Source organism: Lynx rufus, unplaced genomic scaffold, assembly GCF_022079265.1.
Source record: "Lynx rufus isolate CCGP_SWC_20201006 ecotype Redwood Valley unplaced genomic scaffold, mLynRuf1.p SCAF_5, whole genome shotgun sequence".
NCBI lineage: Eukaryota > Metazoa > Chordata > Mammalia > Carnivora > Felidae > Lynx > Lynx rufus.
Window position 1 is genome coordinate 126,652,476 of NW_025814867.1, and position 14,796 is coordinate 126,667,271.

Consider the following 14,796-nt stretch of genomic DNA (forward strand, 5'->3'; position numbering starts at 1 on the left):
TCAAGTAAACAGCTGTGCTCCTTCACTGCTCAGACCAAGGAATTCTGTGTAGACGCTATTTAAGGTGATGAAAAGCCTGCAGAACACCTCAACATGAATGACCTATGACGCGACGGTATTCCACTTAGGAGGTACACACTTAGCTTTTATTGTGTCTGTGTCCGCTTATCAGCAATGAAGCTAGATATTCTGCTCATATTTATCTAACACACATAGATATGATATGTACAGTGACTGAGCACAAGTGAAATTAGTAGTGGTGTCGTTGGGCTTCCGTGTGTATTTATAATGCAACTCAGCTTCTGGATATTAGAACTTTAGTGTCATTTTGCTTGGCCTCGTTTCTAAAATTCTACATTGGAAAATGAACGTGCGGTGTGAAAAGCATAAAAAGCGTTTCTTTCATTCAAGAAAAATCAGAATAGATGAATGAAAATACTTATCTGGATGACTGTAATACAGAATCTCGAGCAATTTGGAATGTTTTAAAATAGCCAGCCCCAAATGTCCAAAGTTAAGTGTTGTTTTACTTATGCATTTGTTTCAGTAAATTCATCTCTGTCCTTTAAGATGATAAAGTGTTGCCTTCCGAAGGATGTGATGTTGCACTGCTTTCTTTGCTGTTGCTTAAGAAAAGTATGACATTTTTATAATCCACCCTCTTATTTGACAAGACCCTATTTTTCCCCACACCCTGCCCCCCCCCCACCCATATGAGGTACAGTCCCTTGAGTCTGTAATTGGCAGGAGATGAAGCGATGATGGGGAGTGATCACAGTCAATAGCTTTGATTAACAATAAGGTGGAAAATTAGCAATGCTAGCATTCAGCCACCCTGCCCTCTCCCTCCTCCATATGCTCCCTCAGTCCGTGCTGGCGGCCTCACAGAGGGCAGTCAGAGCCCTCCGCCAGCTTTGAAGTGCAGCAAAGGTGCAGGCAGAGAAGAGAATTAGGGAAATTAAGGAGAAGCAGTAGAAACCGTAAGCCATGATGCTGAGACCTCCGTGCGGCTCAGTGTGCTGCAGGAAGGGCAGGGAGGAAGTGTGCTGTGTGTTGTCCCTGTGTGTTTTTCTGTCACATGTGGATTTACTTGTGTCTGGACATGCTGTGATCGAAATGGCAACTACTGTTACTACTGTGACCCCATCAGCAGCTCTGGTGTTGTTTCCGACAGACCCTGAAGACCTAGAGAGGGGGAACGACAACGGGACGCCCATCCCCACCTCTGATAATGATGACAATTCGCTGGGCTACACAGGTAGAGTGTTTCTTCCCAAATCCTCACCGTCCATGCCTCCTAAAAATGCCTCCACCTCCATCAATCATCAACCACCTGTGTAAAATTATCTACCCATCCCTGCTTCCTGCTAACAACTGCTACAACTTCTTGTCCTCGTTTTCCAGACTTCATTCTTCAGCTGGGAGGTCATAATGCTAAAGTAAATACTTTGGGGAAAAGCAATTTAACTTCAAAACTGCATGCATTTGTGTTGTCGATTTTTAATTAAAAAAAAAGAGAGAGAGAGAGAATACTTAGCAGCCGGAAACTTTGATATTGCTAATTTGTTTAGGCAGATAATATAATATTATCTTAGAGATGTAATATTTGACTACATTGCTATCAAAGAAATAAGACTCTCTGCAAGTAATTGCACTTCAAAATTGTCTGTAATTGTTGTTTGTTTGTTTTGTAGTCTTATAAATAACAGAAAGCAAACTCCTAACAAGTGTAATGTAGTCATAAATACCAACTTATACTCAGGATTGTCTTTGCATGGACTCATTGTTACCTTATCTATGAGCCACTTCTTAAGTAGATGCATGTGCACACCGGCATTAAAGTAAAAATTAACTAATCGAATACGTTGGAAATAATTCATATTATGAATGGCTAAGAGAGACCGCCTTGGAAATACATAAACGTTTCTTGAAGAATTTGTAAGTATAGCTCTAAATATAATCATGTAAGTTACACATCTGAGACAATTTGACTAAAACTTTAGATAAAGGCAAAGAATAAAATACATCACTTATAGCCCATTAAATCAGATAATGATGTAATAGTGGTCTCGTTGTACTAGCAGCTATTTATTATGGTCTTTTCATTAGTTCTTATTAGCACAGTTCTCCATAGACTGCTAGGTTGTGGGCTATGGATAGATGTGTGTGTGTGTGTGTGTGTGTGTGTGTGTGTGTGTGCGCGCGCGCGCGCGCGCGCGCGCACATGCACACGCACACACGCATGTTGACGTATTTGGAGTTAAAGATAATGAAGAACTCTTCTTATCATTACAGTCTTACAGATGATTGTGTTAGAGACCAATCCAAGAGACATTTTTCACATTGTATAAAATAATAGACTAATCCAATAGGCATTTTCACATCGTATAAAATAATAAACTGGTACTTTCCTTGAGAAGCAGCCTCCCTATTTTCATAGAAATAATTTTCTCCAGTAATCTCTCATTTACACAATTGTAGGATTTAAACATTTGGAATAAGTACTAAAATTAATAAAATCTTTATAAACAATTTAATATTTATTATATTTATTTTAGCCTTATAGATAACTCATTCTGATTTTCTCTTATCTTTCACCGAAGAACTGAGATGAAAGGACAAACAAATCAAAGCCCATTGGTGGTAAGATGGTGAAGAAGCTGGTATGATACTTTCTCAGAAACTTAGCTAGAACAAGGGTTGTAAATGTCACTTCTTAATACCATAAAAGGAAGTTCATACGTGTGAAATGAGGAATCAGAGATAGTGTTCTTTCTCGTGGGTATTCTCATTTGCCAGTGCATCGTAGTTCTATTCCCTGGTGCTCACCCAGTCTAAACAACTGCATTGTTTAGATACACTAATAGGGTTTGCTCTTTGTCTTTTATGGATTTCCTGAAAATTATATATCTCCAATGCATAAATCACGTTGCAGTGTTGAATTAAGAGAACTTGAATAACAATGCATTTAAGAATAAATTATAACGTTTAAATTTTTGTTATATCTATTTATTTTTCCTCCTTACGTTAATCAGTAACCAGATTTCTGCTATTAAACATATCAGATGAATTAAGATGAGATAATAAACTCATAAAATTATCTTTGTATTCTACAAGGGAACTCATTAAAGCAGCACATTTAATGTGATGTGACTGCAAAACAATCTTCGGAATAATTTTGTTCCTGAGACTCTAACTCTTTATGAACTCTAGTATCAAAGGAAGTTCATTCTGTATATTTTGTCTCACTAAATTCTTGATTATTCAGGAACCTTTCTTTCTACTATATGAATTAAACATGCTGTTTGTCTCTTTCACTTGCGTATTGACCATTTCTTTGCTCATTAAAACCTCTATTGGAAGTGATAAGAAAAATTAAATAGAAAATAATGCTTTTTGTCTGCTTGATAACAATTATAAAGATCTCAGTTTAGCTCTGAGACTGAAACAATTGTGCAGAGTGTTACCGGAAACTACCAAGAGATTTATTTTATGTGCATTTGTGTGGGTGTGTGGGGGTGTATGTGGGTATGTGTGAGTGTGTTTGTGTGTGTGACTCCCTTTACTCTAATCACATAAAATTGAGTTGATAGAATCTTTATATTAGGGGAAACTCAGTTCAGAAGGAAGTGAGAAGGTCTATCTGCTCAGGAACATTTTTACATACTTAATGTAACTTACCTTTAGTATACCTGGAGTTTAGTAACTCTGAATATAGCAGCAAAAACATTGTCAGAAATAAAATATAAATATTAAGCAATTTAGAGAATATACCATGCAGTTGTCAAATAAGTCATTGATATAACTTAGCTGCAGGATAAATTTTTATGAGAGTTAACAAGTAAATACATCAGGTATTATTTGAGGGGTCTATACACTTTGCACAGCATCACAAAATGACTGTGAAAATTGTATATGCCAGATGTTTACTTTTAAGTACATGTTGTTTCACTTTGTTGAGCTGACAAGTGAGACTTCTCTCTCTTCCCCTAACACTCATGGGTATAAAGAAGAAAAGCTTCCCAGAGGAATCTGTACACTTGTGGAAAACATTTTTGGGGGAGCATGAAACAGTCCCAAAAGGAAATCACCAGTTCCCTAAAATTCATACTCACATTCCCCTCAATTCTCTTTTTTGACCACTATAAAGAGAATAATTTCCACTGTGAGCTAATTTGTCACTGCATCTGCTCTACTGCTCAAACCATTTGAGACCATCACTATCAAATTGACCCATCAAACTAAAATCCATGGATCTCAGATCATACACATAAATGAATATTTTTATTAATGATCTAATCAGTGAGTGATAATCTCTTATTAATAGTACTTGCTACTTAAACCATATACCATACTTACCTAAATGGTGTAAGTGATTTAATTGAAAGGTTCAGGAAAAAAAAATGGTAATATGGAGTTCAGGAGAGAAACACGTACCGATTCCTGTTCTCCTGACCACTTTCAGACACAATATTACAAAGCCGTGTTAAGATTTCAAAACATTTTAGTCTCTCTTTTACTGATCAATGAACGCAGAGCAATTTCTAAGGTGGCACAGTGAGGTGTTATTAAAGTGGACTTGTGCATTATTTAGACAAGTAGCCCATTTCCCGTTTAACCAAGAATGTCATAAATATTGGGGATCATTTAACAGTTCACAGTGTATAGCCTTTGTTGCAGGAACAAGTAATATGGGGTTTCAAATCAGCACTTTGTGGGGTCAGACGCACATCATTCCAAAGAGGTTGAATATAAAATAATCAATGATTCTTTTTAAAAGGAATGCCTGAAAACAGTACATTGTTTTTGACTTCTGGAAGTGCATATGGTGTTTCACAAATATGTTGTGAATCACAAAAAAATAATATGTTTAGGAATATTTAAATGTCCAAAGTATACATATAGTCCATGTAGAGTTTTACTTAGTGACAAAAAATTTGAAGAGCAGTCTACTGATACATAACAAGTTAGGGAATAAAGCGGGAGCTACTGACTTCCTACCAGCATCCATAACCTTTTTAGACAGTGCTAATTATTTGTTAGAAAATGTATGAATTTTATTTGTTTTCCTGAGAACCAAAAAAGTCTATAAATTTTATTTGTAGTGTCTAAAATATATTGTTTGTCCCCATTTTCACATTTTATTTTAAAAATAAAACAATCTCCCCCATCTCTATAGGTGTTTTAAGGATTAGACTCCTATGTTTATAGTAGTATAATGGAAGAAAACCTTACCACACATCTAAAATCCTAAAACTGAACAATTATCAGCGTTATGTCGGTACCAATTTAAGTAAAAAATCTAGCCTTGGAAAGTTAGAAACTCCAGAGTCATTTCAAATGGGCATAGTAGAATCTTCTACCCTTCTACCCACTTCTACCCATTCCGAGTAAAGTTTGGTTATAATTCTGTTTAAAAGGAAACAAGATATATTCTGTCTTATTGAAAAAAATATATCTTGGACGAATTGGCGTGTTTGCCCACATGCACTCAAATAGCAACCCCAAGACATATTTTGCCTCATGTTTTAGAATTTGGACAAATAACTGTTCATTGCTAGGGGACATTGATTCTTGTGTCCCTCTGCATTCTTAATTATAGAGTTTCACAATTATGATCCAACAAAAATTCCATTTTGGTATGTGCATTTTTAAAAATGTATGCATTGATGCTAATAAACAGCATTTATTATCATTTCATGTATGCAGTGCAATTTTCTCAATACTGATGCTCATTGCCACTTTCTCAGGAAGGCGCTATTGTTAAAAGCAACAGTGCCTACTGTCTGCCTCAGCATTCTAGAATAGAAATAGTCCCTCATTAACCATACTTTTTTCCAACATTGCAGAGGCCGTTGAGGTGGTGGCTACAAGCTTCATTTGAGCGTGTGGTTAGAAATTAAATAGCTTAACCATGCTCCTTTGCAACAGCACAGTTCTGGTCACCAACATTTTAGGGCCCTGCCAATTTTTATCATAGGTTCTTTATCATCACACTGACGGTGCACATCATTTTTAAAAAATCAAATAGGACAGAAGCTTTAAACAAAACCAAGAGAGTCCAATTTTACCTTCCTATCCTTGAACCCGCTTACTCTTAACCTCTTTTACTCTTTTGGATGTATCTTCTGATAGTTTCCTTTCTATTTTTAAATAATATGTATCCACAAATGATTCTTGATTTGTCAATAATGGGTATTTTCTTTTACTCATTCTTTTGCCATCGCATTCTTTGTCAAATTAACAGTTCACATTGGTATTATGAAGCAAATTTTCCCCAGATGAATCTACTGCAGAGCCAAGTAAAATACTATAATTGCATTTCTTTCTTTATATGAGATTGTTTATTTTCTGCAGTTAATAATTGCATTTTTAAACTTCCTATAGGCTTAATCCTATCTAATACTCCACTAATCTGAGGTTTTTCCAGGCATCTGCCTCATAAAATACTCCACGTTTTCGTCTCAAAATGACCGGTTTCTCTCTAGCCCTGGGATTTTTTTTCCTTCACTTGTTTTTGTTGGATCTCTTATTTCTAGATCTCATTTCTTCCTCTTTTTTGGGTTTATCTCCTTGTTAACAGAAGCCTTGTCTCAGAAAGCACCTCACAATAGAACTTTTAAAATGTCAAAAATAAGGAAGTTTTACTATGATGTGCTTTGTGGTGGTGGCTTGTCCATTTTTGCTTATTGTTTATTTGCTTTTCTTGATTATGCTGGCTACTTGAGGGGCCTTTCAAATGGGAGAATCATATATCTTCATTATGGGAAATTTTCTTAAATTATTTTTTGAGAACACCAGTCACTGTATTGTCCGCTGCCCTTTGTTTGGAATCGCCCTTAGGCAGTGGACCTTTTAGATTGATTCATTGAATCTCTTGTCCTTTCTTCCCTATTTTCTAACTATTTGTCATTTTCCTCCCAACTTTCTTGGAAACATTCTTTTTTTAAAAGTTTTTGTTGGGGCGCCTGGGTGGCGCAGTCGGTTAAGCGTCCGACTTCAACCAGGTCACGATCTCGCGGTCCGGGAGTTCGAGCCCCGCGTCAGGCTGTGGGCTGATGGCTCAGAGCCTGGAGCCTGTTTCCGATTCTGTGTCTCCCTCTCTCTCTGCCCCTCCCCCGTTCATGCTCTGTCTCTCTCTGTCCCAAAAATAAATAAACGTTGAAAAAAAAAATTAAAAAAAAAAAGTTTTTGTTTAAATTCCAGTTAGTTAACATGCAGTGTAATATTAGTTTCAGGTGTACAATATAGGGATCCAACACTTCCATACAATGCTTGGTGCTCATCACAAGTTCACTCCTTAATCCCCATCCCCTATTTTACGTGCCCCACCTGTCCACCTGCCCTCTGGTAACTATCAGTTTGTTCTCTATAGTTGAGTCTGTTTCTTGGTTTGCCTTTCTCTTCTTTTTTCTGGGAAACATTCTTGATGTTTATTGCCTACCAATGCTTTTAGAATTATTTTGTGTTTGTTTATTATATGTACATTTCTGAAAGCTCTTTCTTATTTACTGATATTTATAAAGAGTTTCCATAAGCTCGTTGATATTTAAAGTAATTTCTCTGATTCTAGTCAACTGCTTTTTCTACTACATGTCTGCAGTTCCCAAAATATAGATAAAGTATTAGAAATCCACCTAAAAGCCATGAATTTACAGGTGAGGAAACTAGGACCCTTAAAGCTATCATGATTTTACAAAGATAGTATAGATATTTAGCAATAAAGATTTAACATCCTCCAAATTAAATTTTTAGTGTTTTTTCTAACTTAAAATACTTCACAGAGGGACACCTGGGTAGCTTAGTGGGTTGAGTGACAGATTCTTGATTTTGACTCAGGTCATTATCCCAGGGTTGTGGGATCGAGCCCCATGTCAAGCTCCAAACTGAGCATGGAACCTGTTAAGATTCTCTCTCTCTCTCTCTCTCTCTCTCTCTCTCTCTTTCTCTCTCTCCCCCTCCCTCCCTCCCTCCCTCCCTCCCTCTGCCCCTCTCTCTAGCTGGTGCACTTGAAATATAAATAAATAAATAAATAAATAAATAAATAAATAAATAAATAAAACTTCACGGAATTGATAGGAGATGAGAACGTGTAGGAAAATAAACTGCAGAATAACACTAACACTATACTTTAGTGGTTACATAGACTTTTTAAAGTACCTTATATTTGGCTCTAGAAAAATAACACTAATTTACAAGTTCATGTCAAGTAGCTTACTCTCTATGAAATATCTGGATAATCACTTATTCATTTACTTGAACAAATTCATATATTGAGTACCTGCTCTGGGGAGAGCCTTGTATTAGGAATATGGCGGTATATAAGATCTAAAATGTTAAAGTCAACATCATGCATGATTCCTCTCTGGATCATTATATCTGATGGTCCGCTCATTGACATGCAGTTTGCCAGCTTGTGCCCTGGTTGTGCATTAATTTTTGTATAATAAATTAATAAACATTTCTTAAAACAATAAATTAAGCCATTTCTACTTGTTATAGACACATATTGGGAATAATATATGCCACATCAACTTAACTTATTGAGCTAGTCTTAAGCAATTAAGGAAAAGAGGTACATGTTTCTTTTTTCCCCAGAATTATAAAACTGTCAAATTTGTGATTTGTTTTGAGTGACCTCAATTACTAGAAAATTTTTGCCAGTTCTCAAAAATGGGAAAGGGAGCAAATGAGACAGAAGATTGGGATCATGGATTGAATTTATGTATAATATTCCAAAATTGAGAGAAAGAGGAAAAAAGTAGTTTTATTTTCATTATTATTGACAATAGGGAGCAGATATGCCTACATCTGTCTTCCTGAAACTTAAGGGAGCAGACATGGAAGCTTCAGGTTGATTTGAGTGTCAAAAAGTAAGCTGAACTCTGATGACAATAGGTTCTATAAAAGAACAGTTTAAAGCAGTTTATCTCAATTATTATTTTAAGTGTATTTATTTTGGGAGGGCGAGGGCAGAGAGAGTTGAGAGAGAGAATCCTAAGCAGGTTCCACACTGTCAGTGCAGACCCCAATGTGGGGCTCCAACCTAGGAACCGTGAGATCATGACCTGAACTGAAACCAACAGTCGGACGTTTGACTGAGCCACCCAGGCGCCCCTATTTTTCGTAAGTAAGTAAATTTTACGTTGTCCTCATATTAATAACACTACTCTAGTTCTAGAATTTTTCATGAACATCTTGGAAATTTAAATCATTCCAAAAAGATGTTAACTAAGGCATGAACGATTATACTTAGTATTTGATAATATTTTCAGGTAAGAAAACTTTCAGTTAAATATTTTGATTTTTCTATGCTGTGGGAAGAAAGAGTACAGTGTCTTAGCTTATTATAAAATGGAAAAGCCTTAATTTTTATAGGAAAATTTCGTTTAATTTTACTTTCTTCAACTAGAAATTCAAGTGGAAAAAATACTTTTTATGGATATTTTTGATTTGAAATTTTGAAAGAATGCTTTGATTTTTAAAATATTTCCACAGTGAAAAATTTTAGACATATGTTGGGAATTACACAAACTTGGGAACATAAAGTAGGCAGGCATTGTTTAGGTATGCTGATGTCCTGAAGACAGAGCACCTGTACATATAAGGAATTCAGATCAACAAATTATTTTAAAAATTTTAAGAAAATTTTTAAAAATATGTACTCCTCGTGTCATAGCATCTGTAACAAAGTCACTCCCTTTTTATCTGGATAAGTCAATAAGAATCTGTATTTAACCAGTAATTTTTGCAAGACGACTGATATTTGAGCTTAACTATTGTCCACATTGCTTATAGAGGCCTGGCTTTGGAAATGACTCCCTACTAACCCAGAAAGACATGTCCCAGGCCCAAAGCCTTCTCACCAGTGCATGTAAACAGCATGACGCTCAACTTCCAGTCAGGAGCTATCAGGACACAGTCAAGGGTAAAGTCTCATCCCTGCACTACTTCCGATCCCTGCTATGGTCTCATGCAACTCATCCCCCCACCCCGCCGCTTTTGTTTTGGATTTTTCCAATGCATAAAAAGGAAATGATACTTGGCAAATGACTAATTTTTTTGGAAATGAAAAGATAATTGGCTCTTTCTTTTTTTTTAATTTTTTTTAATGTTTACTTATTTTTGAGAGACAGAAACAGAGTGTGAGTGGAGGAGGGGCAGAGAGAGAGAAAGACACAGAATCTGAAGAGGCTCCAGGCTCTGAGCTATCAGCACAGAGCCCGTCGTGGGGCTCGAACTCACAAAGCGCAAGATCATGACCTGAGCCAAAGTCAGACACTTAACTGACTGAGCCACCCAGATAACTGGCTTTTTCTAATGTCTAATTTTTAGAGATAATCTTAGGCAATGACCACTTTTAATGGTCATTACGTTTATTCCTATAGAACTTTTTTTCATAATTCATGGATGTGAGTCTAACTTCGGCTCGTTGCAAAAAGTTAATACATAGAGGGCTATGCAATCAGTACATAAGCATTTGACACAAACATAAACCAGTTTACTATTATTTTACATTGCTGCCAAAAAACTTTTGAATCAGCTACATGTTAGTATCACAGTGATAGGTGAGTACTACAGTAAGTAATACTGTAGTAACAAGCAAAAATCAAATGTCCAGGGCAACTCAAGATAAGTGTTCCAAGGCAATGTAATGAAAATGTATGTCTCCCTAAGGCATAACATGGGTGGAGAGCGATTCTGTTTAACATAGTCATTCAGATTTCCAAGGCTAACAGATATGCTACCATGACACAGGCTTCCATGATTACAATAGCAGTAAGATCATGAACTGGCTTCAAAAGCTTCTGTACAGGGGTGCCTTGATGGCTCAGTTGTTTAAGCATCTGACTTTGGCTCAGGTCACGATCTTGAGGTTCATGAGTTCGAGTCCTGCATCGGGCCTTGTGCTCACAGTTTGGAGCCTGGGGCCTGCATCAGATTCTGTGTCTCCATCTCTCTCTGCCTCTACCCTCCTCACACTCTGTCTATCTCTCTCTCTCCAAAATAATTAAACATTAAAAAAAAATTTTCTGCACAGAAGTGACTACTGCTCTTTTAGTGATCCAGAGAAAGTCACATGGACACACCTAATCAACAGAGTAGGGAAGTGCAATTCTATCATGGCCTCAGAGGAGGGAGAACTAGAAATACTTGGAGAACAATACTGATCACTATTAGCCTGGCAATGAAAAAAGGAGTTTGTCATTGGTTCAGAACATTTGCCCCTACCTTGAGGAAAGAAATTTTATTTCATGTGGCATCCAGTGGTTCCATAACTGAGTATACTGAATATTCAGTTGTCCTTTCCTTCAATTCATTGCTGAAAAAATAATTCCTTTGTTCAAAATCAGTGGGATTTTTTTTGATCTCTTTTATAAGTGTATTTATTTATTTTGAGAGAGAGAGAGCAAGAGCAGTGGAAGGTCAGAAAGAGAGGGAGAGAGAAAATCCCAAGGCTGGTGAAGAGTGTCCATCTCATGACCTGTGAGATCATTATCTGAGCTGAGGTCAAGTGTTAGACATTTAACTGAGTGAGCCACCCAGGCCCCTGCAAAAGCCATTGTATGCATGATGAATGGATATAGAACAAGGCATACGGCAATTACACAGATGGTGGGTCTGAAAAAAGCATGGGGGGAGGAAAGAAAATTCATTCATAGAAGATCTGTTCAGTGAAAATATATCACTTCTCCCTCCCCCATGAAGAAAGTAGTTCGATATACTTATCCTACTACCAAGTTGGCAGGATGGACTTCATATGCTATTGCATCACATTGATGGGTCAGCATTACTCTGTGCTATGGGGAGACTGGGCTGTCAGCAGTATTGGTGTCCATTCAGTTTTGTTGAGGGTAATACTATGTCTTTAAATCCATACAAAACTTCTCTTCATGCTACCGAACACACTGTCAATTGTGCAAGCAGTGGGATGATAGAGGAAGGCACTGAATGACATCTGGGCCAACTTTGCTGTCTATTTATTAAAAGACTCCTATGCAACACGTGCTTACTTGTAAGTGTTCACCCAGAGTGCTAATATCAGTTCTGAATTCATTTCAAAGGGTCCATCTCATAGTCTTTTGCCCAGATTTTCTTCTTTTGTATTCTTTAAACTTTTGCCTTCTAACACCCCAAACATCCATTCAACCTTTTGGCTACCATTCCTGAATCAGTCTAAGTCCATACCTCTAATCATCTCTCCTTCCAGGTAAAGTGGTTGACCAGTTGTATCTCTTGAAGTTCTTCCCATAGTAGAGATTTACTTTCCCTGTTGTCCTTCATGGCACTCTTTATGGGATACAATGCAGCATATCATTGGTTCCAACCAATGCCAACATATCATGCAGAACTAAATGAGTATCAAACTTAGTCAGCTAAATCAGCTGATGATGAGAAACACCCCAGGTGGCCGTGTGTATGGACTGAGCAGGAGGTGGCAGTGTAGGAGGAACACATGCATCATGAATGGGAGCAACATGTACATACAACATCATGCGCTTTCAGTAACCGATTAAGCCTCATCTTGCTTTGTCAGTGCCAGTTCTCCTTGATGATAGCATGCTGCCGTGTGTGCCCAACTTTCTGACGTAGAGGATCAAACATCACCCAGCTGATGATGGTTGAGTGAATTGGGGAGGAAATTAGATTGCCTTGATCAGAAATTCAATCACATGGATAAGATAAGTACAAACACCCAATGTATATTTCAAGTCCTTAATATTGGCACTTACTTTCCTATGTTTTCATAGAGATAAGGTGTTTTATTTGATTTTTTTTATTTTGTATAGAGTAGCAATTCTAAGGTCTTCCTACTATTTAAAAGAAAAAATTCCTGGGGCGCCTGTTTGTCTCAGTCGGTTAAGCGTCTGACTTCGGCTCAGGTCATGATCTCACGGTTTGTGAGTCCGAGCCCCGCATCGGGCTCTGTGCTGACAGCTCAGGACTTAGAGCCTGCTTCAGATTCTGTGTCTCATCCTTTCTCTGCCCACCACCACTTGTTCTCTATCTCTCAAAAATAAATAAATGTGAAAAAAAAATTTTTTAATTCCTCATTCAGTGGGTCAGGGAGACAATGTATTATTCTGCTAATTGTTCATTCAGCTACATATTCAGTAACTGGAAAGATTGTCAGAGATGAATTTTCAAGCACACCAGCAGATGTACTTAGGATAAAATTTAGTCATTTGACTGATGAAACACAATATTGTTCTGGATCTCTAGGCCTTAACAGTATCAAATGGTCTGCCTTTCCCTTTCTTTAAATTAGGTGTCTTGATAAATAGGCTTCTTTTAGGGAAGTCCAGAAAGTTACAGTACATAAATTTGTGGTATCACATGGTCCTTTTTCACAACTACCTGGCCTCTCCTATAGTTATGGGGTTCCCAGCCTGTGCACGGGCAAGGGCTCATGATCTGGTGATGGGTGACAGGCCATGACTATCCAACACGTGACTCAAGTCAGGTCTTTTTCACCACACCTAGATGTTTTTTTTAACTTAAACTTAATTATACTTTGGTGACTTGACAACTATTTCAATTCTAAGGAGTCATGATTTGTAAACCACAGCAAAATATCATTGGGAGTTCGTAGACTACTGTAAATACCATGCACACTTTCTCTTTGGTAGTTAACTGCTATCATTTGACCTTGGCCACTCCAAAACCATACCATCCACACTGAGATCAGAGCTAATTACAATGGCAGTGCCTCCTAACTTCATGACTAGCCTACAGAGAACAATCACTATGCTTTTCAAGCATACGGGAGCTCCTCTCTCAAGTGAAGTACCAAATGCCTTGTTAAAGGGATTGTCTTCTGGGCCCTTTTAAAAGACAGAGTAGGAAGATGGGTAAGTATGTCACAAATGATAAATCCACTCAAACATTCGAATCCCTCTACAGAAGCTTGCCCAATAGAAATAGAATGCACACCACAGATGTAAGGCACATGTTACTTTTAAGTTTTCTGGAAGCCATATTTTAAAAACACAGTAAAAAGTAATAAGTGAAATCATTTTTAAAATTCTATTTTGTTTAACTTAATGTTATAAGATAGTATTTCAATATGTAACCCATACAAAAATTATTACTGAAATAGTTTACATATTTTTGCACAATTTTACACTTAAAGGACATCTTGATTTGGATTAGCCACATGTCAAGTGCTCGATAACCACGTGCATTCCTCCCTCTCCATTATGCCAAAGAATTTCTGGCATCTAAACTTTATTTACTAAACACATCGTTTGAGTGTAAGTTTCAGTCCATACCAAGCATGCAGCTAGAACCACTTCCAGCTGTTCAAACTAGGCTTTTGATTCTAGAACTCTGTTAAATCCAACCATATTAATAAATGCAGCCACTTTAAAATTATTTTTCTTCTTTTCTGGCCTAGCACATTTAGAATTATACCCCATAGATATTCCCCAGGTGTCTGATGGTATAAATTAGCAAAATCGAGTAAACTGTCTCTTCCTAAGCTAAGAATTGTAGCTATGATGGGTTGGGAATCAGATCTTTGCTTTAGAGATAATTAGCAGTAGAGTGGGGTATGAGGTGAATGGGTTTCCTTTAACCTGATAACTACCTCAAGGTCTCCTAGCAAGGTAGATCCAGCTTTATCTGATGGGCAGAAAGGGCTCTCCCTGCTGGCAAGGGAAGATCAGTGGAATTTGAGGTGTTTGGAGTGCTCTCGTAGTCTGAACCCGTCCATATAACTCCATTCCATTTTCAGGTTCCTGCAGTTCCCCCCCCCCATGGTGCTCTCAATTTTCACACAAGAGACCCCAATCC

At 37.3% G+C, this 14,796-nt stretch overlaps 1 protein-coding gene across 1 annotated transcript in view; it reads left to right on the forward strand.

The window, feature by feature from the left end:
* Positions 1–1,116: 1,116 nt before the first annotated feature.
* The window catches only part of ROBO1 (roundabout guidance receptor 1), a 507,959-nt gene continuing 494,279 nt past the window's right edge, over positions 1,117–14,796 (forward strand). Inside the window, exon 1 of the mRNA XM_047100460.1 lies at positions 1,117–1,258. Coding sequence (XP_046956416.1) covers positions 1,117–1,258 — 142 coding nt within the window. The remainder of the gene's footprint in view (positions 1,259–14,796) is intronic.